General features: G+C 44.1%; 1 protein-coding gene across 1 annotated transcript in view; it reads left to right on the plus strand.

Moving 5' to 3' along the window:
- Window positions 1–310: 310 nt before the first annotated feature.
- Window positions 311–26,232, plus strand: part of COLQ (collagen like tail subunit of asymmetric acetylcholinesterase) — a 157,854-nt gene continuing 131,932 nt past the window's right edge. Inside the window, exon 1 of the mRNA XM_033930733.1 lies at window positions 311–566. Within this exon, the coding sequence (XP_033786624.1) occupies window positions 458–566 (109 nt within the window). The 5' untranslated portion in view covers window positions 311–457. The remainder of the gene's footprint in view (window positions 567–26,232) is intronic.

Raw genomic sequence — 26,232 nt, forward strand, 5'->3', positions numbered from 1 at the left:
AAAATTAACTACCCCCCTCCCCCCCAATTTCGTTTCACATTTTGAAAGAAAGCACAACCTAGCCAAAACCAAGGTGCAGTCCTTAACCCGCTCCGCCTCATTTGAAGCCTCATTACTCCCTACAATCGACTGCACATCACAACTGAGCTGCGAAGTCTCTCCCCCCCTCCCCCCCCGTCAACTTCTCACCTCTCCCAGCAAAACGATCCTCCCGTCGTTTACAGACAAAATAGTCCTCCCTTCCATCCTTTAGTACCTGCTGTCCACGATGGGGGGGGGGGGGGGGCTGAGTTAAATATAACCGTGTCTGGAATAAGGCAAGAGTTAATGGGAAATGGTTGGCATACTTTCTTCCAAAAGACAGAGGGAGGGGGAGCGCGAGAGGAGAGCCAGAGCTGGAGAGAGCGAGCAACAGAGCTGCGCCTCTTAACCTGGGATTAACCGCAGCGCCGCCAGCATGGTCCTCCGCGCTCCGTTCGCCCGGGGATTTGACGTCCAGCTTTCCCTCTGCCTTGCCCTTTCTTGGGCTTCGCTCAGCCACGCTAGCGTCTTCCCTAGCCCAGAAGGTAAGCGTGGCGCTTGGGGAGGGGGGGGGCACGACCTGGCGCTTGGGGGGGGGGGGCACGACCTGGTAAATGCCAGACAATGTAATTGAATACGATGAGCCGCGTGCTATCAGTAGCTTTATTCTCATTATTCTTGGTGCTATTATTTCGACTTCCTTATCTCCCTTGACAGTGAGAGCAGTCCTTGCACGTCAGCGGCAATCTTTCTATTTTGATCGGGGGGGGGGGGGGATAAGCTGGCCTGGAGAGGAATAGAGAGTCCAAAATGCAAATCTGTTTCTATTAATATATTCTTGACCTCCTCCTGTGCTGCAGAACTCCCCGATCGCTTGTCTGCAAAATAAACATCGGCAGACACCGGGTCCTGACACTAGCAAAACACTCCAAGGACTTTCACTGCAAAGCAGAACCCACTGCATGGGGATGGGGAAATTAAGCCATCCCAGCCCTTTGATAAATGACGAACTAAGCTTGTTTGCTTACATTAACATTTGGAATTTTAGGAGCTGCAAGTGCAGGGAGGGGAGGGGAGCAGCCCTGTCACCGTCAGTTTTCTAACACACAATCTGTTGCACAGGGCAAACCCTGCTTTAGGAGTGAGGTGAATTCCTGACACAGTAAACTAACTTTCCCCGAAACAAACTCTCCCTCGGTTTCTCTTTCTTCATTGCTAGACAGGCCAGAACAGTGCTGGCAGTAGGGAACTCCAAAGGAGGTGATAAAATCGAGTGTAATGTTTATAATGCTACCAGGGCACCAGCCCCAACTAGTGACAATCTATTCTAGAAAGCTAAAAGTACTGATTGGAAAATGGGGTAAACTGTAACCTGTTGCTAAAAAATCATCTGTTGTACCTGAAGACTGGAGGGTGGCCAATGCTGCACTGATTTTGAAAAAGGGTTCCAGGGGGGAATCTGAAAATTTACAGACTGGTAAGCCTGACTTCAGTGCTGGGAAAATAGTGGAAACAATTATAAAAAGTAAAATTGTTGAACAGGTAGACAAACATGATTTAATGGGAGAGAGTCAGCATTGGGTTCAGTCGAGATCTTGCCTCACCAATTTGCTTGACTTCTTTGAAGGTATGAATAAACCTGCGGATAAAGGTGAGCCAATTGAGGTAGTGTATCTAGATTTTCATAAAGCGTTTGGTAAAGTTGCTCAAGAGAGGCTCCTGAGAAAATTAAAGAGTCATGGGATAAGATGCAAAGTTCTGTTGGAGATTAGGAATTGGTTATCGGATAGAAAACAGAGGATAGGTTTAAATGGCCATTTTTCTCAGTGGAGGAGGGTAAATAGTGGAGTGCCACAGGGATTTGTACTAGGACTGGTGCTATTTAACTTATTTATAAATGATTTGGAAATTGGAATGAAGAGTGAGGTGATTAAATTTGCAGATGACACTAAACTGTTCCCAGTTGTTAAAACACATGCAGATTGTGAAACATTGCAAACACACCTTAGGAGACTGGGCGCCACATGGCAGATGAACTTTATTGTGGACAAATGCAAAGTGATGCACATTGGGAAGAATAACCCAAATCACAGTTACCGGATGCTAGGGTCCACCTTAGGGATTAGAGCCCAAGAAAAGGATCTGGGTGTCATTGTAGAAATGGCAGATGAAGTTTAATGTGGAAAAGAACAAAGTAATGCATTTAGGCAGAAAGAACAAGGAACAGGAGTATAGAATGTCAGGTGCAACTCTGGGTAAGAGCGAACAAGAAAAGGACCTGAGTGTACTGATAGATAGGACCCTGAAACCGTCGGCACAATGTGCAGCAGCGGCAAAGAAAGCAAATAGAATGTTAGGCATGATAAAGAAAGGAAAATAGAGTACGGTAGATCAGAGAGAGTCATAATGCCGCTTTATAGAGCAATGGTCAGACCACACTTGGAATACTGTGTCCAACATTGGTCTCCCAACCTAAAGAAGGATATAAAAATGCTGGAGAGGGTGCAGAGACGAGCAACGAAGCTAATAAATGGTATGGAGAACTTGAAATACGAGGAACGACTCAAGAAACTGGGACTGTTCTCCCTTGAGAAAAGGAGACTGAGGGGATATGATCGAGACTTTCAAAATACTGAAAGGAATCGACAAAATAGAGCAGGAAAAAAAAATTACAATGTCCAATGTGACACGGACAAGAGGACATGGACTGAAGCTAAGGGGGGACAAGTCCAGGACAAATATCAGGAAGTTCTGCTTCACGCAACGAGTGGTGGACACCTGGAATGCTCTCCCAGAGGAGGTTATTGCGGAATCCACCGTTCTAGGATTTAAAAGCAAACTAGATGCACATCTCCTTACGAGACGCAGAGAGGGATATGGGTGACTAAAATTACACCAGGTGTACACCTGGCTGGGCCTCTGCATGTGCGGATCACCGGACTTGATGGACCGAAGGTCTGATCCAGAGATGGCAGTTTTTATGTTCTTTCCGCCCAATGTGCGGTGGCTACCAATAAAACAAACAAGATGCTAGGAATTAGTTAAAAAAGGGATGGTTAACAAGACTAAGAATGTTATAATGTGTCTGCATTGCTCCATAGTACGACCTCACCTTAAGCACTGTGTTCAATTCTAGTCGCCTTATCTCAAGAAAAATATAGTGGAACTCGAAAAGGTTTAAAGAAGAGCAACCAAGATGATAAAGGGGATGGAATTCCTCTCATATGAAGTAAAACTAAAAAGGTTAGGGCTTTTGGAAAAGAGATGGCTGAACGGAGATATGATTAAAGTCTACAAAATCCCGAGTGGTGCAGAGCGGATACAAGTGGATTGATTTTTCACTCCGTCAAAAATTACATAGACTATGGACTCCTTTTACTAAGCTGCGATAGCGTTTTTAGCGCACGCAGAATTTTAGCGTGCGCTAAACCCTCGCTATGCGGCTAGAACTAACGCCAGCTCAATGCAGGTGTTAGCGTCTAGCGCGCGTGGCAATTTAGCACGCGCTAAGCGCACTCTAAAACCGCTATCGCAGCTTAGTAAAAGGAGCCCTATGGCTCCCCCAACGCTTGTCTCAGATTTATGATCAGCTTGAGAATCTTTGTTGGAGGTCCTGTGGAGGTTTGGGGTCTCTTTGAACATATATGGTGGTCGTGTCCTGTGATAAAACCCTACTGGGATATGGTGGGTCAATTGATAGTTCATATTACTAAGAAACACTGTCCAATGTTGAAAGAATGCTTTCTACTTAATGCTCCCATGCCGGGCTATACCACCCCAGAGAATTGTTTAGCTTTGTTTATCTGCATTATGACTCATTTGGCTTTGGCAAAACACTTGCGATCCACAAATGTACCTGAGCGGTAATGCTTATTTTGCCATCTCGATTATGCACATCTAATGTGTGGTTGGTCCCGTATCATAAAATCTGGGATAGTTATGTTACCTGGAGGTCGGCCTCCTCTCCATCGCAGTTGTAAAACTGTGGGCTGTGGTCTTGCTGGTGTGGGTGGAACAGGGGTGGGGAGCTTTGTGTGTGTGTGTGAGGGGGGAGGGGGGGAGGGGGGTACCAGCTCAAGGTTTTCTAGTTTTTCTGTATGTTTTGTATTAGAGGGAAGAAGCGAGGGCTTTGGAGAGGGTCAGGGTGGGTTGTTGGGAATGTGATGCTACTTATGTTTGGTTTGTAATCTGAAAAATTTCAATAAAAAAATTTCTTGTGACTCATTGCATTGGTGAAGCGCGCATGTTTCTTGCCTTGTTGACATTTATTGCACTTAATATACTAAACTCAATAAAATTTTTTGAACTAAAAAAAAAAAAAAATTACAAAGAATAGGGGACACTCAATGAAGTTACAGGGAAAAATATTTTTGAAACCAATAGGAGGAAATATTTTTTTCACTCAGAGAATAGTTAAGCTCTGGAATGCGTTGCCAGAGGTTGTGGTAAGAGTGGATAGCCTAGCTGGTTTTAAAAAAGATTTGGACAAGTTCCTGGAGGAAAAGTCCATAGTCTGCTATTGAGAAAGACAAGGGAGAAGCCTGTGCTTGTCCTGGATCAGTAGCATGGAATGTTGCTACTACACTTCTCTCTCTGTATTCGTGGTTTCAGCATTTGTGGTTTTGATTATTTGTGGTTTTTAGCTTGCTGGCTCCCCCCCCCCCCCCAATTACATCAGCTTGCATAGAGAAATTGCTGATTCCAAGCATTTACAGAGAAAATCGCTGATTCCCAGCACTTTCTTCACCATGTTTTGCCTCTCCTTCAGGAACAGGCCAGGTCTCCCACCAAATTAGTCGCAGTTTCACCATATTCACGATGGTTTTTAATAGAAAACAGCAAATAATATATGAAAAAGTTATTTGCGGTTTTTCTGTATTCACGGATCTGTTAATCCCCTATCACAGCGAATACAGAGGGAGAAGTGTATTTGAGTTTTTGCCAGGTACTAGTGACATGGATTGGCCACCGTGAGGATGGACTGCTGGGCTAGATGGACCATTGGTCTGACCCAATAAGATTACTCTTATGCTTCTCCGATTGTGGGCTGTGGGCAGTGTGATGCAAACAATGACAAAACTCACAATCTGTCATTTTAGATATGGCTAGTAATGCATTTATGTTTTGGTAAAACTCATATCAAGGTAACGCACCCAATTTTGTGGACAACGTATGTGACGATCACTTTGGAGCATGAACTAATTGCAAAGTCTGGTCGACATTAGGGTGCAGTTCATTTAAATCCTATAGTGAGAAAGCTGTTAGTTGTTCAGTCCAGATACCGAGATGTGAACAGAAGACCAGAAAGCTGAGTGCAGGGGTTTTCCAACCCGGGACTTCAATGCAGGATCTGAGCAGAAGCTTCTGCAGTCAAAGAGTGTGGGACTTTTATGCCTGTTTCTTCTTTTTATCTTAAGTACACATGATCCACAAATTTTTCTAGCTTCTTTGAAGAGGAGGATTTGAGGGGGAAGGTATGCTGGAATAAAGAAATGCTGGGCTATTCACCAATATTAATATTTACAAAAATTGTGTATGGAGACGAGTTAATGCACTCTTCTGCTGGAATGTGCATACACAGGATAGCACTTAAGCACATTTACAGCTGAAGATGTGCATGTAACCCCAGCCAGATAAAGCTGCTGCTAGCGCACGCCCATTTCTATATTGGATTGGATTGAATTTATTACATTTGATATACCGCTAGTACATGAATATTAAGCGATTTACAATACTACTACAATAGAAGTGGAGAGATTACAAAAAACAAACAACCCCCCAAACTAAAATATATTAGGGACAGGAGCAGGGCCGGATTTTCCTATAGGCTAACTAGGCTTCAGCCTAGGGCCTCAAGATCAAAAGGGGTCTACATTCAAATTGTTAGCAAAATTAAAATTACACTATTCTAAAAACAGTGAACACTAAAACACTGAACTATATATGGTGCTGAGAATAAATGTCCAAATAAGCGTTCTCGACTTTTTTTTATTTATTATCCGTGTCACATTTTTTATAAAGGTTAGTACCAATAACAACATGTTTCATTTAACATATTGATATATATCACAGTAATGATGTATTTTATTATCTCTCATGTAATTTACAAACTTAAAAATGGGAGGTGAAAGGGCCTCATAAGTGGAATAGCCTAGGGCCTCTTTTCATCTAAATCCGGCCCTGGACAGGAGTTACATGTTTACAATCTATGAGAGGGTAGAAGAAAGGCGAAAGGGTCGATAGAGGGCATGAAAGCGCAGGAGATGAGAAAGAGAGTGGGGGTAATGAAGATATGAGAATCAGAGATGCAAAGATCAGTAAGAATGGTCATTGTTGTAAATGCTAAACGCTCATACGCAGACTATGGCGAGTAATCGCGTAGGGTTTCATAGTGTTGGTGGAGCAGAGTTGATTTCAATTGTTTCCGGAAGCAAAGGTAGGGGATTTCTTCAATGAATCCTTGAAGTATGGAGTTCCATAGATTAGGAGCCGCATGTGAAAAGGCTCTCTAGTTGAATGTGGTGTTACATCCCTCAGGCTTGGGATTTCAAATCGGTCATGTTGAGATGATCTTAGAGCTCTATTAGGTTGATATCTGGCCAGTTTCTTGTACAGATACTCTGGAAGGTGAAGATGCCGGCCTTTGAAGACTAGGCAAAGCAGCTTCAATTCAATTCATTTGGTTATTTGCAGCCAGTGTAATTCGAATAGTACTGGCGTGATGTGGTCAGTACTGCGTGCGCCTGTTAGATGCATTACATGCATCTCACAGGCTTTCCCACATTATTGCACAGTGTTTGAATAGCTGGTTAATCGTATCTTTTGCTTGCTGCATTGGGCAGCACTTTAAAAAAAATAAAAAATTAATGTGTGCATTGGGAAACCTTAGCTTTAGTGCAGAGCCCTAGGGCTCCTTTTACGAAGCCGTGTTAGCGGCTTTAGCGCGCGCAACTTTTAATCACCCGCTAACCCCCGTGCTAGCCGAAAAACTACCGGCTGCTCAAGAGGAGGCGGTAGTGGCTAGCGTGGCCGGCGGTTTAGCGCACGCTATTATGCGCGTTACACCGCTAACGCGCCTTCGTAAAAGGAGCCCCTAATGTATAGCTTACTGTATGGACCTCTTTATTTGGAATAAATTTGGGTTACTAATTAAATTAGGCACCTATGTATTTATGTACCTATCTTTAGGTGCCCCTTAAAGAATTCCCTCCCCCTAATTGTATTACCTGAGTATGTTTACTGTTATATATTGCCTATGTTTGACTGGTGCCAGAATGAGTTGTTGCTCTCTGCTGGTCCAGCACTGAATGATTGAAAAGGTGGGAGGGGGAGGGGGAGGAAGTTAAGAAATGCAGGATTGCTGATCCATTTGGGGCTCAAGCTCACCCAAACTTGGGTACCTGGCTATGACCCTGGTGTGTACTCTCTTTTTTTTTTTTTTTTTAAATTGCACATTCTTAACAGCATCGTTCTCGGAATGACATAATTAAAAAAAAAAAATCCTGAACAAAACAAACTTTCCTGGAAATGACACGTGAAACAGCACAAAACAAACATTTCTGGCTGCACAGCCCTAGTGTACACTACGCAAGAATATGTGTATTTTATAAAGATACAGTATAAATGGGAGGAGTGGAGCAATGTCATAAATAACAAATCTAGTTTTATATATTGAAATCCTACTATACATGGAGGGGCATTTTTGAAAGGTTGTCTAAGTCAGAATTGGAATAGTGAGGCAAGGAAGGAACCAAACGAAATATCCAATCATTGATATTTATTCCTTTATTCCACAAATTTAAAGGCTCACGCTTTGTCCAAATGTACAAATATGAAGTCTCTTCATAAATATGAAAGTTCATACTTTGTGAAAATGTACAAGTCTTCAAACTTGTGCGTTTCACAAAGCATGAGTGGGAATTTGTGGCAACTATTTTTAATTGCGGATCTGCATGGGCCAGGAGTGTAGGAAGATTGCCCCTGTCCCATTTCACTGCTAGACTACCAGGGCTTGAAAGGTAAAGTATTAAGGGGTCTGGGAAGTGGGGTGGTTCAGAGTCAGCTGGGACGGTTCATAGACAAAAGCGCGCGACGACAACCCAGCGCAGACAACTGAGCGCAAGGTGGAAGCGCGCTGAAGAAAAACAGTATTTTAAGGGGCTCCGATGGGGGATGCTGGTGGGGAACCCCCCCACTTTACTTAACAGAAATCGCGCCGGCGTTGTGAGGGGTTTGGGGGTTGTAACCCCCCACATTATACTGAAAACTTCACTTTTTCCCTCTTTTTTAGGGAAAAAGTGACTTTTCAGTATAATGTGGGGGGTTACAACCCCCCAAACCCCCCACAATGCCGGCACGATCTCTGTTAAGTAAAGTGGGGGGGGGGGGTTCCCCACCAACACCCTTCGTCGGAGCCCTTTAAAATACTGTTTTTCTTCAGCGTGCTTCCACCTTGCGCTGGGTTGTCGTCGCGCCTTTGTCATCGAGCGCTTTTGACCTGTCACCGCTGGGACAGGATGTAATAATAATATAATAATAATAATTTATTCTTGTATACCGCCATACCCAAAAAGTTCTAGGCGGTTAACATACATTAAATTAAGGTCCGCGGTGACACACGGATTTACAAAATTTTAACAAAATTACAGGCAATGAAGAGGGGGGCGTGGGAACTCTATAACTGAGATTTAGCAGAGGTAGTGGGAAGACAGAAGATAGGGATGGTAAGCAATTATGAGAGTGAGACCAGGTGTGGAATGGGGGGGGGGGGAGGAGAGGGAGCGGAAGGAACGGGGGAGAGTGTGAAAGGGGAGCAAATAGATTGCATGCATATTCATTGGGGAAATCCTGAAAACCCGACTGGAATACGGCTCTCGAGGACCGGAGTTCCCTACCCCTGCTATAAAGCGTGCAAATTCAACCACATTACTCCTCTCTTGAAAAAAGTAAATTAGCTTCCATTACCCCACCAGAAAACTACAATTAAAAATGGCTGCCATGAGTTCCTGCAGCAGTCTCACAAGACCACAGGAGCACGTGAGACTACCGTGGAAACTTGTGGCAGCCACTTTTTATCACAGCTTTCACGGGGCAGGAGTGTAGGAAGATTGCTCCTGTTCCACTTCACTGTTAGACCACCAGGGTTTTAATGTAAGGTGTAGAGGGGTCTGGGGGGCAGGAGAGGGTGGGACTTAAAGTTGGGGAGGGGGCCCTAAAGTTATTTGTGAATACATAGTATTCGTAAGGGGACTGTGCCCCTAATCTCCGTGAATATGGGAGTCTTGAACATAAACAGATTAATCTGGTCTGCGTACCCCACCCAGACACATTACAGGCATCCCACGGGCTTGTCTTAAGCCCTGGTGCTCCAGCAGTGAGCCGGAACAGAAGCAATCCCTCCCACATCCGTGGATTCCTACAAAACAGATCCTACAGAGAACTTAAAAACGACTCTTCCTCACCTAGCTGGGTTAACTCCTGCGGGGTGCCGCAGGGCTCCCCCCTGTCCCCCACACTGTTTAATATCTACCTCGCCTCCCTGGGTAACCTCCTTCACAACCTCAAACTCAAATTCTTCATCTACGCAGATGACATCACAATAGTCATCCCACTCACCACTTTCTCCCCAGAACTTCTAGCCTACATCACAAGCATAATCAATCAGATAGAACTCTGGAATATGGCTCTTGAGGACCGGAGTTCCCTACCCCTGCTTTATAGATTAGATGAATAGACATATTTTGGAGCAATTGTAATCTACGTACGTCTTTTTGTCTTATTCCTGCATACAATGAGTTACAGTAATCAATTAGTTGAATAATCAGTGTATGGACCAGAACATTTAGGGTTCCTTTTACAAAGGCGCACTAGTGGTTTTAGCGCACGCTAAAATGCCCCGCGCGCTAGCCACTACCGCCTCCTCTTGAGCAGGCAGTAGTTTTTCGGGTAGCGCGCGCTAATCCTGTGCGTGCGCAAAAAACGCTAGCGCACCTTTGTAAAAGGAGCCCTTGGTGTGGACGGAAAGAGTAATGAACAAATTTTGTATTATAGGAAGAGCATTGGCCAATCCATCACAATGCTGGCCACTCCCACGTCCAAATGGTCTTGTTCTGGGCATTTGGGACAGATGAATATTTGGTCGAAAATGTAGTATAAATATAGATATACTGGCGGCCTGGATGATCAATGGCCTGGATGTCCAAATAGATGATTTTCAGCAAAAAAAATATTCTAGATGTATTTTTCTAGAATGGACATTTTACCACTGCCGACTTTAGGCATCTAGCACCATACGTCTGAATCGGAAACGTTTCTTTTGATTATTCCCCTCCATGAGTATAAGCTGTGTATAGCAGCTGGTATTGGAATATTAAGTGGTAGCCATTGTCTGGATACTGCTCCTGAATATCTAGATCTTTTTGCCCATATTGGCTATGAATATCGGGCTGGTGTGGGTGGGGTGGGGGAACAGGATATGATAAATAACAGGAAGGTACATTAGTGTGACATGTTTGATCTATAGCATGCTTATTAGATGTCTATTACGTGCTTATTAAATGTTTCATTGGTATTATGCTGACATTGTATCCTGTCTGCATTATTTGATTGTTCTTTGATGGTATTGCTTAAATTGTACTGACATTTATCATATATCAGTTATATGATTGTTAGTTGCTGTTAAATGTGAACATTTCTGACACTGTTTCATGTTAGCCCTATTACTAGGTTTTAATTTGCCATTTCCGAGTTTCTCTCATTTATTTGTGTTTATGCTTACATTTGGTCATTTTACTATTGTTATGCTGTTAACAAAATTGTTGTAAGTTTTATGTTATACTATACTGTTGTACACCACCTTGGATGAAACATTTCATAAAGGTGGTTAATAAATCCTAATAAATAAATACATTAAAGCCGTACTGGGCTTACAGCACTGTCAACTGTGCTCTCCTTCTGTCAGTTTCCCGAAGGCTAGGGTGGTGGTGGTGGAGGGAGTGTGTTAACATTGATCCCTGGGTGTTGGAGGCTCGTGCACTGTTGTTAAAACTTGATATCCTTTCTTCTATTCAAGTAGATACAATAATCAAATCTACACTGTGGAGGATGAATTTATAAGATGACCATCTTGTGTAACAAAAATGTACAATTACATTTGTTTTATGAAGAAAACAGAGAAAAATTAAGTCAGATAAAGGCCATATGGCTTATCTAGTCTGCCTATCCATGCCATATACGATCCTTATTTATTTATTTATTCAGTTTTCTATACTGTTCTCCCAGAGGAGCTCAGAACGGTTTACATGAATTTATTCAGGTACTCAAGCATTTTTCCCAGTCTGTCCTGGTGGGCTCACAATCTATCTAATGTACCTGGGGCAATGGGGGGATTAAGTGACTTGCCCAGGGTCAGAAGGAGCAGCATGGGTTTGAACCCACAACCCCAGGGTGCTGAGGCTGTAGCTTTAACCACTGCGCCACTCTAGAAATCAAAATGTAGTAAAAGTGAGCCAAGTATAGGACAATCAAGCTATTGTGACATCACTGATGAGGCTGGCTCTTAGGCATTAGTGGAATATAAGAATTGCCGCTGCTGGGTCAGTCCAGTGGTCCATCGTGCCCAGCAGTCCGCTCCCAGGGCGGCCCCTAGGTAAAAGACCAGTGCCCTAACTGAGACCAGCCCTACCTGCGCATGTTCCAGTTCAGCAGGAACTTGTTTAACTTTGTCTTGAATCCCTGGAGGGTGTTTTCCCCTGTAACAGCCTCCAGAAGAGTGTTCCAGTTTTCCACCACTCTCGGGTGAAGAATAACTTCCTTACGTTTGTACAGAATCTATCCCCTTTTAACTTTAGAGACTGCCCTCTCGTTCTCCCTACCTTGGAGAGGGTGAACAACCTGTCTTTATCTACTAAGTCTATTCCCTTCAGTATCTTGAATGTTTCGATCATGTCCCCTTTCAGTCTCCTCTTTTCAAGGGAGAAGAGGCCCAGTTTCTGTAATCTCTCGCTGTACGGCAACTCCTCCAGCCCCTTAACCATTTTAGGCATTATGATGTCACACTACCAGCTCTGGTTATCAGAGGCTGAAATTTTTCACACTATTTATTCAATTTTCTATACTGTTATTCCAGGGGAGCTTAGAACAAGTTTTACCTAGGGCAATGGGAGGGATTAAGTGACTTGCCTAGGGTCACAAGGAGCAATGTGGGTTTGAACCCACAACCCCAGGGTGCTGAGGCTGTAGCTTTAACCACTGTGCCACACTCTCCTCGCCCTTAGATATTCAATGTACTTAACTCCATTTTTTTGAATTCAGATATATTTTTCATTTCTACCACCTCCATTGGGAGGCCATTCCACAAATTTACCATCCTGTCTATGAAAAAGTATTTTCTGAGGTTACTTCTTAGTCTATCCCTTTTTCATCTTTATCCTATGCCTCTCATTCTAGAGCTTCCTTTCAATTAAGACTCTTCTCATGCACATTATGCCACCTAGGTATTTAAACATCTATCATATTGCCCCTCTCCCGCATTTTCTCCAAAGTATACATACTGGGGTAAAATTTCAGCACTGTTTAGACAGCCCGGAATGGCTCCCAGCTGTCTAAATAGCACATAGCCAGCTATCTTGCCAATATTCAGTGGGGAATAGCTGGCTATCTCATGCTGACTCTCCAGCTTAGTAGATTGGCTGATGACTGGCTAGGTTGTGCGACATAGGCAGTGGAACGCCGTTTAGTTTAGGGGGACCCAAAGGTTCTGCTCTAGCCAGCAAAATCCTGCAGCACCTGTCGCCAGCTCCTGACTTCTCCACCTGCCTCCTCCTGACGCTGTACTTTTAAATCTTCAGGCAGCCGACGCACAGCCTCAACGAGCAGGCCTGCCCCCAGAAGTAGAATAAAGGGTTCCAGGGCAGGCCTGGTCATTGACGTTGCGTGGTGGCTGCCCGAAGATTTAAAAGTACAGCGCTGGGAAGGGGATGGGTGGGCAGGAACCGACCAGTGGCAGCCAGTCTTTGGGGAGGCCTGTGGTCTCCCCTGTTCCGATGCCCATGTTCAAGTGGCTCGCTGGCTAAACTGATAAATGTGTACAGTCAAAGATCATATGCGTTAGTGTGCCTTTCTGTGAGTTACAAGACCAACACATAGAAGAAAGAATTTTGCAACCTTAATCTTCGAACTGAGAAAAACCCTTTCAGTGGCATTCTCATTTTTTGCATAGTATTTTTTTTGTCTAGTCTCACTTCCTACTGCATTGCTAAGACGTGAATGGCTAAGACTTTTGTTTACATGGCTATATTTACTACTGTCACATCTTGTCTTTTGCTGGGGCTGGCCACCAGAATTGACCTGCATCCGTATGCCACCCCTGCCTTCTTGTTTAAATGCCAAGAATTTCTCAACAAGGATTCTTTTTACTGCCAAAAACTGGATTCACCACTGCATGCTTCAGGCACTATTCCTTCCAATAAACTCATAGCCATCAACAACAGCATCAACCCATGTTTAGCTGTCAAGATTCACTGCAAAGGAATAACATCTACTTACAATTTTCCACCCCCTCTACCTCGGAGCAAGTTTTCCAATTCTATCTCAGAAACTTGTTTAAAATCTATCCATTTGGACCTCAGCCTCAGGTTTTTTTTTTAAAGCCATGTCAGTACCTGAATGTACTCCAATACTAGAACACAGATTCTCAACTTTATTACAAAAGTAATCAGCAAGGAATTCTGCATTAGACATGATATTTGGCAATCTCCTATCATTCTATGTCCAAAACTGTAAAAGCGAAAACAATTTTCTCGCTGGACAGTTGTCCTCCTGTATCAATTCAGAAAAACTGCTCTGCAATAACAAGATCTATTACTCTTACAAATTTATAAGGATTCACTTGCTCGACTTTTCTTCCATAAATGTTCTGCTTTCTGCACCTGTCTCTTCAATAGATGTAATCCAGCATGGTACCATGTACCTTTCTTCAGTTCAACATTTCTCCTCTTCTTCCAATTTCAGCATCTCAGTGTCGTGATGCAACTGTTATGCTCAGAATTTCTCTCCATGCCTCTGATTGCCCTGTCCTGCATCTCCTCCCCCATGTCTGTATCCCTCCCCCTGTGATCAGCATTGCCTCTCTATGTCCAGTTATACTTGAAAAAGGGTGGCTGTTGGACACTTTTTTTTTCTCTTTGTCATCACATGCCTTTCCATAGCAACATATCACAAATACTTGGAAGAAGTGAGGAGGTTGCAAGCTGGTAACTAGGAACCAAAGGTAAACAGCACAAGAGAAAACCTTCCTACTGAAGCAGGATACTTTTGGGAGCTGTGGCAGGTCAGATGACAGGGGCTTTGTATTAAACAAGGATAGCAACTGCTGCCTCAGTACCCTGAGGTTGTGAGTTCAATCCCAGCACTTCGCCTTGTGACTCTGGGCAAATCACTTAACCCTCCATTGTCCCAGGTAAAATTGTCCCAGGTACCATAGTTAGATAGGGAAAAAATATCTGATTTTAAAAACTTGCTGTTCACCGTCTTGGGTGAATCACCTACTACTGCTATTCATAATTTTTCTAGCACTGCTAGACATGTGCAGCACTGTACATTAAAACATGCAAGAGACAGTTCCTGCTCAGTAGAGCTTACAATCTAATCAACAGACAGACAGGACAAGTAGGGGGTTAGGGAGTAGAGAATGACACGGGGACCTTTTACCGCAGTAAACCGTGGTCACTGCAGTAAATCTGCAGGAATGAAGACATTTGCAACTGGTTTACCGCAGGAATGGGGACAAGACCTTTCACCGCCCTGCAGGAGCGGTGAAAAGTCTTGCTCCTGTGGTAAAAAAATTGCGCCCATGTCATACTCGGCATCTCTTCCTCAGCTCCTCTTGCACCTATTTTACCTTCAGGAGCCAGCCATGTCACGATGAAGACAGAAGGAACCCAAAACCAAAGCCTGAGACCAATGTGATTTGAAGAATAAAATTACCAGACAAAAGGTAGAAAAAAATAAATTTATTTTATATTTTGTGATTAGAATATTTCAGATTTGAAATATGTCTCCTGTTAGAGCTGGTATTAGACATAACTGAGGACCGCAAAGCTCAGGCTGTGCTTCTTTAGCTTCCAGCTGGCTTAGGGCTCTCTCTCTGACCATTGGGCAGTTGCCCTAGTTGCTCTCCCCTAACACTATTCCTACCATGTGTGACTGAAGTATTCTGTTTGCTTGATTTTTCTATATAGCATTCTGTAGTAATTTGGTTTGTTCAGTTTTCACAATAGTGGAGGGGATATTTGTGAAAGGGAGGAGAGACAGGGGTTTTGTTGATCCTTGTTCTGTATTATGTGTGTTTATAAAATGACAATTATATAGAATATTGTCTCTTTTTATACTTTAATAAAATAAGTTCAGTATAAAATCATAACTATTTGAGGCTTGTGCGGATGGGATCTGACAGTTTGCAAAGCAGGGATGGGGACTGAGCTCGTGGGGATGGGGACAAGCTCACGGGGATGGGGCGGGAACAGTGATAAATTTGTTTCTCCGTGTCATTCTCTATTAGGGAATTTCTCAGTCAGGCATGTGTGCTCTACCAGCAAGTGGGGTAAGGAGTTAAAAGCAACCTAGAAGAAGTTGTTTGTTTTTTTATCTTCACAGATGATGTAGAAACACAGGCAATTGAATCTTTTGGAAGGTTGTACCAAAACCAGATTGAAATGGAAGGCTCTATTTTTGATTTATAAACAGTTGTATAGAATATAGCCTGTTTTTATAATCATAAGTGTTGGCGGCTTGTGCAAATGAGGACAGAGTCCACAGGGACGGAGACAGAGCTCTATGGGGCGGGGACGGAGACAAACTTTGTCCCCATGTCATTCTCTATTGCAGAGTGAATACACTTGTAAGTTAATAAGAGTTTGAACTGTATGCAGAAATGGATAGGAAGCTAATGAAGTGACTTATGGAGAGGAGTGATGTGAGTACAGTGACTCTGGTGGAATATAAGTCATGCAGCAGAATTTTGAATGGATTGAAGGGGAGAGAGATGGTTATATGGGAGATCTGTGAGAAGCAAGTTGCAGTAGTCATGGTAAGAGTGTGGATAAGGGTTTTGATAGTGTACTCAGAGAGGAAAGGTCAGATTTTGATGATATTATAGAGAAAGAAATGACAGGTTTGGGCAGTCTGTTGGATTTGTGTGAAGAAAAAGTGTAGTTACTTACCTGTAACGTAGGTTCTCCGTGGATAGCAGGATAGTCAGCCACACAAGAGAGAGGAGAAAAAGATGACCCTGAGGTTGCGAGCTGACGGGACAGGGAGGTTGAGAGTGTTGTCCACTGAGATAGAGAGTGGGAGGAGAGGAGAGGTGGATTTAGGCGGAAGAATAAGTACCTCAGCCTTGTCCATGTTCAGTTTGAAGGTGGTTAATAAATCCAAATAAATCTATATCTATAAAATCAGATGTTATCTGTGTGTGTGTCTGTCTGTGTGTGTATGTATGTTCTACCATAACTGTAAAACGCATGGAGAGATTTCAACCAAACTTGGTATACATATGACTTTCTATCTGGGAAAAAAATACTGTGGGGTGGGAAAGAGGGTGACGTAAAAATATTCGAAAAAGACAGCTATTAGTGTCTAACCCAGGGGTGTCCAACCTACGGCCCCGTGAACTATTTTGTGCAGCCCCGGTCGAGGGCAATGCAGTGTTTTCCTCTGCTGCCCCTGGGTGTTTACTGTCTTGCCGGCTCCCTCCTCTGTCTTGCTGCAGCATTTGTGCGGCCCCAGAAACACCTTTTTTTGGCCAATGCGGCCCAGGGAAGCCAAAAGGTTGGACACCCCTGGTCTAACCCATAGTTTTCAGGCTCGCTGAGGTGAATACTGACACTCGCGATGCTGTTGAAGTCTAAGTTCAGCCCCATAATGAGGGCCGTTGGGATAAATGAATATCCGGGCAACGCCAGGTGATCTGCTAGTAAATAAATAATAGAAATAGAATGTGGCACAAGACACATCAGTAATATCCTGGAAGTACTGGCAGATGCTCAGAACTGTAAACCTTCATTGTCTCAATTGTACTTTTAATTATCTGGTCTGAGTTGGGGGGGGGGATACAATGTCTATAACGCAACGGAGTTGAGGTGCAATTGTATTTTGTTTACTTTTGTTAGCAAAGTAATATGAGAGCTTTTTGCTGTTCAGTTTGGCGTTAAGGCATTTGTTGTCTCCTTGCAAAGTCGTTAGTATCTTTTTTGTTAGTTTAAAAAGGTTTGTTGATCTATTACCATATTTTCACTCATATACCGCGCACCCGTGTAAAACGCGCACATGGGTATAGCGCGCGGGAAACTGTAATTTATGTAAATAAATTTTTATATACCGCGCACACCCGTATACTGCGCATGCCGCCCCGACTCTCCCGTCGCCGCCCCGACTCTCCTTTTGCCCGCCCCGACTCTCCTCTCCCCCTTGAAGTCCTGTCCCCACCCTGAAAGCCTGATGCCCCCCCGACGTCCGATTCACCCACCCGCAGGACCGCTCGTACCCCCACCCCGAAGGACCACTCACCCGCACCCCCACCCCGAAGGACCGCTCGCACGCACCCGCACCCCCACTCCGAAGGACCGCTCGCACCCCCACAGCCTTCCGACCCCCCCCCCCATCATGTAGAAGCTCCTACCGTTGTCCTGCTGCTTCCTCTTCCGGTGGTCCCGGCCCTTCTGTGAGCCCTGCGTCTGCGCTGCTTCCTCTTCCAGCAGTCCCACCCTTTCTCTGACATCAGAGGGGGGGGGTCGGGAGGCTGTGGGGGTGTGAGCGGTCCTTCGGGGTGGGGGTGCGAGCGGTCCTTCGGGGTGGGGGTTCGAGCGGTCCTGCGGGGTGAATCGGACGTCGGGGGGGAACGATGTAAAAAAAAATTTATACAACGCGCTCACGCGTATAACGCGCAAGGTTATGCACGGTTTGTAAAATCGTGTATAACGCGCGCGTTATATGCGTGAAAATACGGTAATAGGTCATTAGTAGTTGTTGGGAGTAGTATATCTTTTAGCCTCTAGGGTGGCTTTTTTTATATTCTTCATGCTGTTCCTTCCATTTGGTCCTGTCACTGTTTAGGTTGAACCAGAGCGTACGCAGGTACGGCTAAACTCCGGGCACTGGTCTTTGACCTAAGGGCCACCTCGTGAGCGGACTGCTGGGCACGATGGACCACTGGTCTGACCCAGCAGCGGCAATTCTTATGTTCTTATGTCACCATGTAATGACCTGGCAACTCTTAAAAAGAGGGGAAAGGGAGCGAGGAGAATCGTCCTCAGAGTTACTGTACTACACACAGATACCACAAACACAGTAGCTCTAGAAAGTCTATGCTTCCTTCCAAAGTGTTTACCTCTTGCTGCTTTAGCCGGAAAGTAGAATGCATTCGAATAGTTTGTTTATTTCTCACCCACCCTTATCCTGGGCGAGTTACATATTAGCATACAAAATAAAAAAATGTACATTGATCGTACAAAACACTTCAGAGACGCACTATAACAAATTACATATAACATACACGTCGCATCAACAATGAATTTCAATTTAAGGCCCAAACTGGCCAAACCCACACATACATCAAAATATAAAATTCCATAAGTCATACAAGATGCCTCAATAACAGACATCAATAAACCAAATAAAACAAACCAGACCATCGAACACCTCAGTGACCAGCACTTGAGAGTCATCACTCCTCCCTCAGCCAAACTCAGACCTTATATTTCATTTTACAGAACAGATGTCTTTTCAGCAGTTTCCTAAAGTTCTGAACATTTTGCAGCTGGCGAATATATCCTGGAAGATTGTTCCACTCCCAGGGGCCGATGCAGTGAAAGACACTGTTTCTGGAAGAGGAAAGCCTTAACTCCCACACAGTTGGTACAGACAGATCACAATGCTCTCAATTGAGCAGAGAAGTCGAGCCGGCTCACACGGCAAGATATTCTGGACTAGGTGTTTATAGACGCATTTAATGACTAAAAGGACTGCTTAGGATTTTCACTTTACTTTTATTTCTTCTTTGAGATTCTTCGTTCTTTCTCTTCCTATTGTTTTTAACCATAAGTGTCTTTTCTTCTATTAACCAGATTGTATTTCTTTCCCCCATCCTTTCCTCACGTTTTATTATGTTTGTAAAACTAGTCTTCAATATGTTTTGCAAGACTTAGTTTTTTGTTAGTTTTGTTTGTCCCTCCAATTTTGTAATTTTATTGATTTGTTCATCGCTTAGAATTTTGAATAAGTGATTGATCAAATTTTATAATAAACTTGATGAACTTGAAACTTGATAAACCAACTTCTGTAAACACATAAAGACATTCGCCAGTAGCTTGTACCGGATGTGTCCCATATATCCACACATCCTACCCTACAACAGCCAAATAAATAAATAATTTGCAAGTCAGATTAAAGGAACTGCAACAAAAAATAAACTGGTGCCTGATTTAAATTAAATGTCACCAGAGCAAGGTGTCCGTGGGATAATTGCAAAAAAAGCCTGATTTGAATCAGGCACCAGTTTATTTTTGTTGTGGTTTCATTTCATACCTTTCAAATTAGGGAGCCCTGATGAAGGCGGGTTAACCGAAACATGGACCGTGTCGAGTCCCATGGTGTGCAAAAGATGGTGACATTAACCTCAACCATAATTGTTTTAATAAACTAAGCCTGCATCTTATACCTCTGTCGGCAGTTGTTCTTTGTTTTGCTTTCGTTGTTTTTTTTTTACTGCAGACCAGTTGGATTTTGCTTTTGTTTTTCGTTGTTCTTCAAGTCAGATTAAAGGCAGCATTTTGCTATTAAAGCACATACAAGGCTAAGCTAAAAGACGTATACAAAGCCATGTTAAAAATGAAACCGCACCACTTAGACCAGGGCTGCCCAAGTTCGGTCCTCGAGAACTGCTGGCAGGCCAGGTTTTCAGGATATCCACAATGAACATGCATGACAGATATTTGCATACCAAGAAGGCAGTGCAGGCAAATCTCTCTCATGCATATTCATTGTGGATATCCTGAAAACCTGGCCTGCCAGTAGATCTCGAGGACCGGAATTGGGCAGCCCTGATTTAGACAAACCATATACAAAGCCATGTTAAAAATTGAAGCTGTACTGCTGACATATACTGGGGCACCAGAGTAGGGTTACCAGACATCTGGATTTATCTGGACATGTCCTCTTTTCGGAGGACTGTGTGGGTGTCCAGACAGATTTTTTAAATGCAGCAGTGTGTGGTACGCCTAAGGCTCCTAGGAGGGGCCTTAAACAACCTGGGCCAATCAGAGCCTCAGGCCCTTCCCAGGTGAATCCCAGGATGCACCGGGGAGGGGAAGGTATGACATTTTGATGAGGCGGGCCTGCTGGCCGGAGGGAATAGGCATCTCTATAGCCAGCCATTGTAAGTAAGTTAAGGGAGGGGGTGTGGTAGCAGGAGGGAGTGGGCATCTCTCCTGCTGCTGGGGGAAGGTGCATTGTTGGTGGCAGGAGAGAGTGGGCAACTGTCCTGCTGCCGGGGGGCAGGGGGTGTCAGGGGATGCGTTAGGAGGTACGTTTATGGCAGGAGAGAGTGGGCATCTCTCCTGCTGCTGGGTGGGGTTTGAGGGGGTTGTTGCTTTGCTGTGGGAGGGAGTGGGCATCTCTTCCACTGTCGGGGGGGGGGGGTCGGGGGTCAGGGAGGTGTTGCTTGACGTCGGCAGAGGGAGGGAGTAGGCATCTCCCTTGCTGCTGGGGGAAAGGTTTGTGGGGGGGTCGTTGCTTGGTGGCAGGAGAGAGTGGGCAACTCTCCCACTGCTGGATTCCACACAGGGCCCAGCACTGGCGCTAACTTCAACGAAGAGCCTTCACGTCCATGTGCTTGGATGCTGGGTGGCCCCACAGTCCGAGCAACACCATGCTTACTCCAGCGATGAAAAGCCCTCCGTCTTGTGCCACCCTCCTGCTGCCTCTCAGAGAGTCTGGAGTCTATACAAGGCCCAGCACTGGCGCTAGCTTAACTGATGCAGAGCCTTTGAGTCTATCTGCTCGTGAGGTCCTGTTGGTACTGCCCCTCTGACACAATCGTGTCAAAAGTGGGTGGAGCCGAAGGGGCCATCCAGAGCGTGTGAATGTGAAGGCTCTTTGGTTGAGAGGGGCATGCTGCTAGAAGAAGGGGGGGCGAGAGACCCATGCTGTGTACCCTCCCAAGCAGCTCACGTACCCTAGGGGTACGCATACTGCGTGTTGAGAAACACAGTTCCAGTGTTTGTTTTTAGATGTTTCTTTTCTCTAATCCTCAAAATCCCACCAGCAAAAAGGTTTCACAATGAACCCTAGGAGGGGAAGATGTACCTGACATTTTCCAATGCAAGAACTGCACCACATTTGCCAGCTAACCATTCCAGTGTTTTAAGAAAGAAAAATGATAGTAGAAAGCAAGAGGGACTTTGGAGACAGTTCTGTAACTAGGCGTATCCATTTACAGTCAATGTGTCAAGGCCTAGGAGCCTTTGCTGTAATGGAAACAAGGTGCCTAGGTTTTGTTAAACAAGACTAACATAATACAATGCAATACACTACAGTGTCTTATATACCGCAGTTCTCTGCAAGGAATCTATGCAGTTTACAATAAGATTTAGATCAGGTTTTGGAAGTTACATTATTAGAGTGGGGACGGCTGTTGGGAAGAAGTACTGGTGCACTTAACATTTAGGTATGCCAGCCACAGTGTAAATGCAGGTGCATATACACTTTTCCCTCCATATTCGCGGTGGATGCGGGCGAATATGGAAAAACCGCGAATAACTTTATATATGTTTGCGGGTTTTTTTTTTGTAACAGCCAGCATTTTTACTATTCAAACCACGAATAACTACATCTGAAGGGCCGGAAGAGAAGCCAAACCATCCCTATCGGGAATCACTCACCGTGCAAACAGCTCCCCGAACCTCTGTTCCCCATAGAAAAGGAGGCAGCGCCGGATTAGGAACTCCACGCGTCTCATCCTGGCTCCGGCTTCTGCACTGGCACTCATCGGCCTACAGCCAGGGCCAAGGGGAGTCCACCCCAGAGACCGCCTAGCGCTTCTAAGTCCTACCCACAAACACTGACAAGCACCTTGTCTGTTCCGAGAGCTCTCCTAGCCCGCTCGTAGTCTCCGCCCTGCGTTTCCAGTCCCGCCCACAGGCACAGCCCTGCACCGCCAGGCCATTTTACCATGACCCATGAGCTACAAATCCTGCCCTGCACGTCAATCCTAGGTCGCTGCTAGAACTGCGGAGCAGGCGAAACCAGAAGAACGGCTTCGGCGTGCTTCTTTTGTAATTTCCAGTTTTGCTAATTTCCTTGTGCTAATCTGTCTTGTCAAACAAAAGGGGAGGTGGAAGGGAAATTAAATGTGCATGTACAAGATGAAAAATCGCGACTAAGCGAAACCACGAGTGCTGAAACTGCGAATACGGAGGGAGAAGTGTAAGTGGCAGGGATGCATGTAACTTCACATTTTCTGTAAATTACATGTGTAACTGTGATCCCTGCTCATGCTTCGCCCATGTGTACCCCACCTTTCAAATATGTAATATACAAGATAGTCATGCATTTACAGAATGGAGCTTAGGTGGCACACTGGTATATAAGGATCTTAGTGCACTTCTACATACACAGAAGTATATGTTAGTATTATAAACATTTGTGTGTGCAATGGGTGTGCATAGTCGTTACAGCTACAGTCTCAGCACCCTGAAGTTGTGGGTTCAAACTGTATGCTGTTCCTTGTGACCCTCCACTGCCCCAGGTACATTAGATTGTGAGCCCGCCAGGACGGATAGGGAAAATGCTTGAAGTACCTGTATGTAAACTGCTTTGAGTGTGGTTGTAAAACTACGAAAAGGTGGTATACAAGTCCCAATCACTTTCCTTTCCTTAGTGCCCAGTGAAGAGAACTGCCCTTCGCATCTGATGTACTGGAGCTAAACCTTGATACGCACCCTTTAAGGAGTGATTTTATAAAGTATTTCCCCTATGAACAGTATGCGTCACATGTGGAAAATGGATGGCATAAAATTGTGTGTGTGTGTGGATCTTTAATGCCCCTTCCTAACTAAATAAACCTCTCTCCCCCTCACTACCTCCCCCTTCCCCCCTGGCAACTGATCAATTTGGTCTTGAACCGCTTGTTACTCTGTTTTAATTGATGTGAACCGCCTAGAACTCTTCTGGGTATGGCGGTATACAAGAATAAAGTTATTATTATTATGTATACGCATGAAAACTAGATGTATCAAAAGATCATACTGTATATGCATGCTATACCTGGGTATTTCTGAGGGCATAGTTCGAGCAGAGCAGAGGCAGAATTGAGATGCACTACACTTCATTCTGCAAAAGGTTAGTGAAGGAGTATCAATATTATGCTGGATTTAAATAGCATAGACTCTCTTAATCTCTGACTTGCTGCATTATTCATCACAAATCAATGAAGGGGGTGGGGGGGGGGACAGACAGATATAATGAGAAAGTAACACTTTACAGATAAAAGGCCACATATATCTGATAATGGGCAGAAAGCCATTGCCTCTGTTGAGTGTTTTTGTGATAGGTTCAAAATGTTTGATCTCAGGTGAACATTTCTCAAAGGATGATCACTGCCTTATAAGTATACATTTTTGCTTAAAAGGAAACCTGTAGTACACCATAAAAGAAAGCATTTGAAATTAGAAGGATCAAGCAGTTTCAAACTAACACAAAAGGACTCAACAGAGACATTGGGTTTTGCACAATTATCGGATATATAGCCTTTCAGCTGCAAAGTGTTACTGTATCATTACTTCTCACTCCTGTTTACCCTCTCCCTCCACCCCCTTGCACTGAGTTGTAATGGCGTATGTAGACAACTTAAGACCTAAATCACGTTGTACTACTTCAGTGAAAGTACATGGAAAATATCCCCCCCCCAAAAAAAAAACAAACAAAAAACGCAACCCAAAAAAAACCTGAGACCTGGGTTTCCCAAGCTGGGGACCTCCAATTGTGGAGGCATCCAATTTCAAGGAGGTCCCCAGTCGACACCTTCCACAGATACAAAATAATGGCTCAAATAAAGGGGCCCCCTAGCTCTGGACTTAGTTGAGATTATGTCCCAAAACTTTTGTGTACCCCCTGAAAAAAATGTCATCAATTTTTGAGATGGTTGAGTGAGGAGTTCTGGACTACTTGACATGGAGGAGGACAATAAAGCCAGATACCCTCTGCCTCTAATTTCATTTCCTCTGGAGAGGACCCTTGAGTTAGAATGACTCTCTCCTAGGAGACCCCTACTCAATTAGCCACCATCTGCTAACTTAACTATCCTTGGCTCCCATGTAGGTGGTGGGATTAGAAAGTGGATAGAAAAGTTTGATAGCTGAGTAGGTGTGGGTAGGTAGATGGAGGGGTTTGCAGGTATATGGGGGTAGTTAGGTAGGCAGATGGGTAGAGGTTAGAAAGAAGGGGGGGTAGTAAGTAACTGACTGGAAGTAGATACATGGGAGGAATTAGGAGGTAGGTGGGTTGTGGGGTGATAAGTGGGTGGGTAGTTGGGTGAGGAGAGGAGCAAGTAGGTGGGTTGGGAGCTCAAGAATTCAACCAGAGAGCCTCCAAGTTTTTCTTTTTTTTATCAATAATGTTTACTGGTTATTGCAAAGGTTTTCCAACACTACCTCCAAGCAAGCAAAAATAGCAGCAAAGACAAAACCAGATATACAAATTAGAAACAATAAAATTAACCCCCCACTTCCCCCCCCACCACACACACAAAAGGCAGAAGTGCATACATCTAAAAGAAATTATAAAAACAAAGGAACAATTATCCATACAGATCTTATATGAAACAAAGTCAATAATCAGTAATTATACCACAATAGTTTTATAAGTAAAAAAAAAATCAACTCTAACTGTGTCCAAAATTCTTGAGTAGGGTCATACCGACCGTGATGGATGTCCATCAACTTCTCAAGGTCTGCCAATTGATGTAACTTAGAAGGCTATTCTTGAAATGTGGGATCACAGGATTGCTTCCACTTGGTGACAATAACACATTTAGCCGCTGCCAGACACATGTGCTTAAGACGCACTTGCCATTGAAGACTTCAACAGTTATGTAAACCCAGCAAACACGATATAGGGTCCGCAGTGAAGGCCAATTTCAAGTCCACTCTCATGGAAGTTACTATCATAGACCAAAATGGTTGAAGTTTCCTACAAGACCAACCTCCAAGTTTTTCAACCTATTTACTGTAAGTAATAAATTCATTTTTACAATGCAGTAAACCAAGAGGGATTTTTAGTCTGTAAACTGAGCATATGATCACCAGGCCATCACAGCTGAAAAGAAAAATTAAGGGCCAGTGTAGTAACCCTGCATTAGAGTTGTCTGCTAAAGCTCAGTGCATGGTTTGCTAATGCAAGCAGAAAAATAAAACAACTGGCCCACAATGCAGTAACCAAATAGCATGCAAAAAATGCACATTGAGGAGAGGGCAAGAACAAAAAGAAATGTACTGGCACTAGGAATTGCAGCAAGGTAACAAAGGCAGTGCAGTTGCATACGGTGCAAATATGGAACATCACAAATATTGTTTCCAGCCCACCATTTCTTCTCAGTGGTGGCAGTGAAGTGGATGGGGAGGAAGGCACCCATGCACAGGGCTTAATGCAGTTATATTATGTGCATGTAACATAGTAAATGACGGCTGATAAAGACCTGAACGGTCCATCCAGTCTACCCCTAAGTTATACCCATTAAAAAAATACATGATTAGATTAACTTGTCCCTTCTTTGATATTTCTGGGCTGTAGACTATAAAGTCTGGTATTGTCCTAGGTTTCGAATGCTGAAGTTGCACTCCAAGCTCATTCCAGCCTATCCAACATCCCGTCGTTTGCAGGACATCTACCGTAAAGTCTGGCCAGTAACATCCTCCTGTTCCACATTAGTAGAGCCCACCCTAGCCCACCCTACACCGAATCACCATATATGGAACACAGACCGTGCAGGTCTGTCCAATACCAGCCTTATTTCTTTAATTTACATCCTTCGTTTTCTAATGTGCTAGAATACTATTTCTAAGTTTCCAAGTGTATATAATGCTTGCTATCCCGCACATCAAAAATATATCTATGCATCTTACAATTCTAAGAAACTGTGTAAGATAGAAGAGAAAAAAA

This window comes from Geotrypetes seraphini, chromosome 2, assembly GCF_902459505.1.
Source record: "Geotrypetes seraphini chromosome 2, aGeoSer1.1, whole genome shotgun sequence".
Taxonomy (NCBI): Eukaryota; Metazoa; Chordata; class Amphibia; order Gymnophiona; family Dermophiidae; genus Geotrypetes; species Geotrypetes seraphini.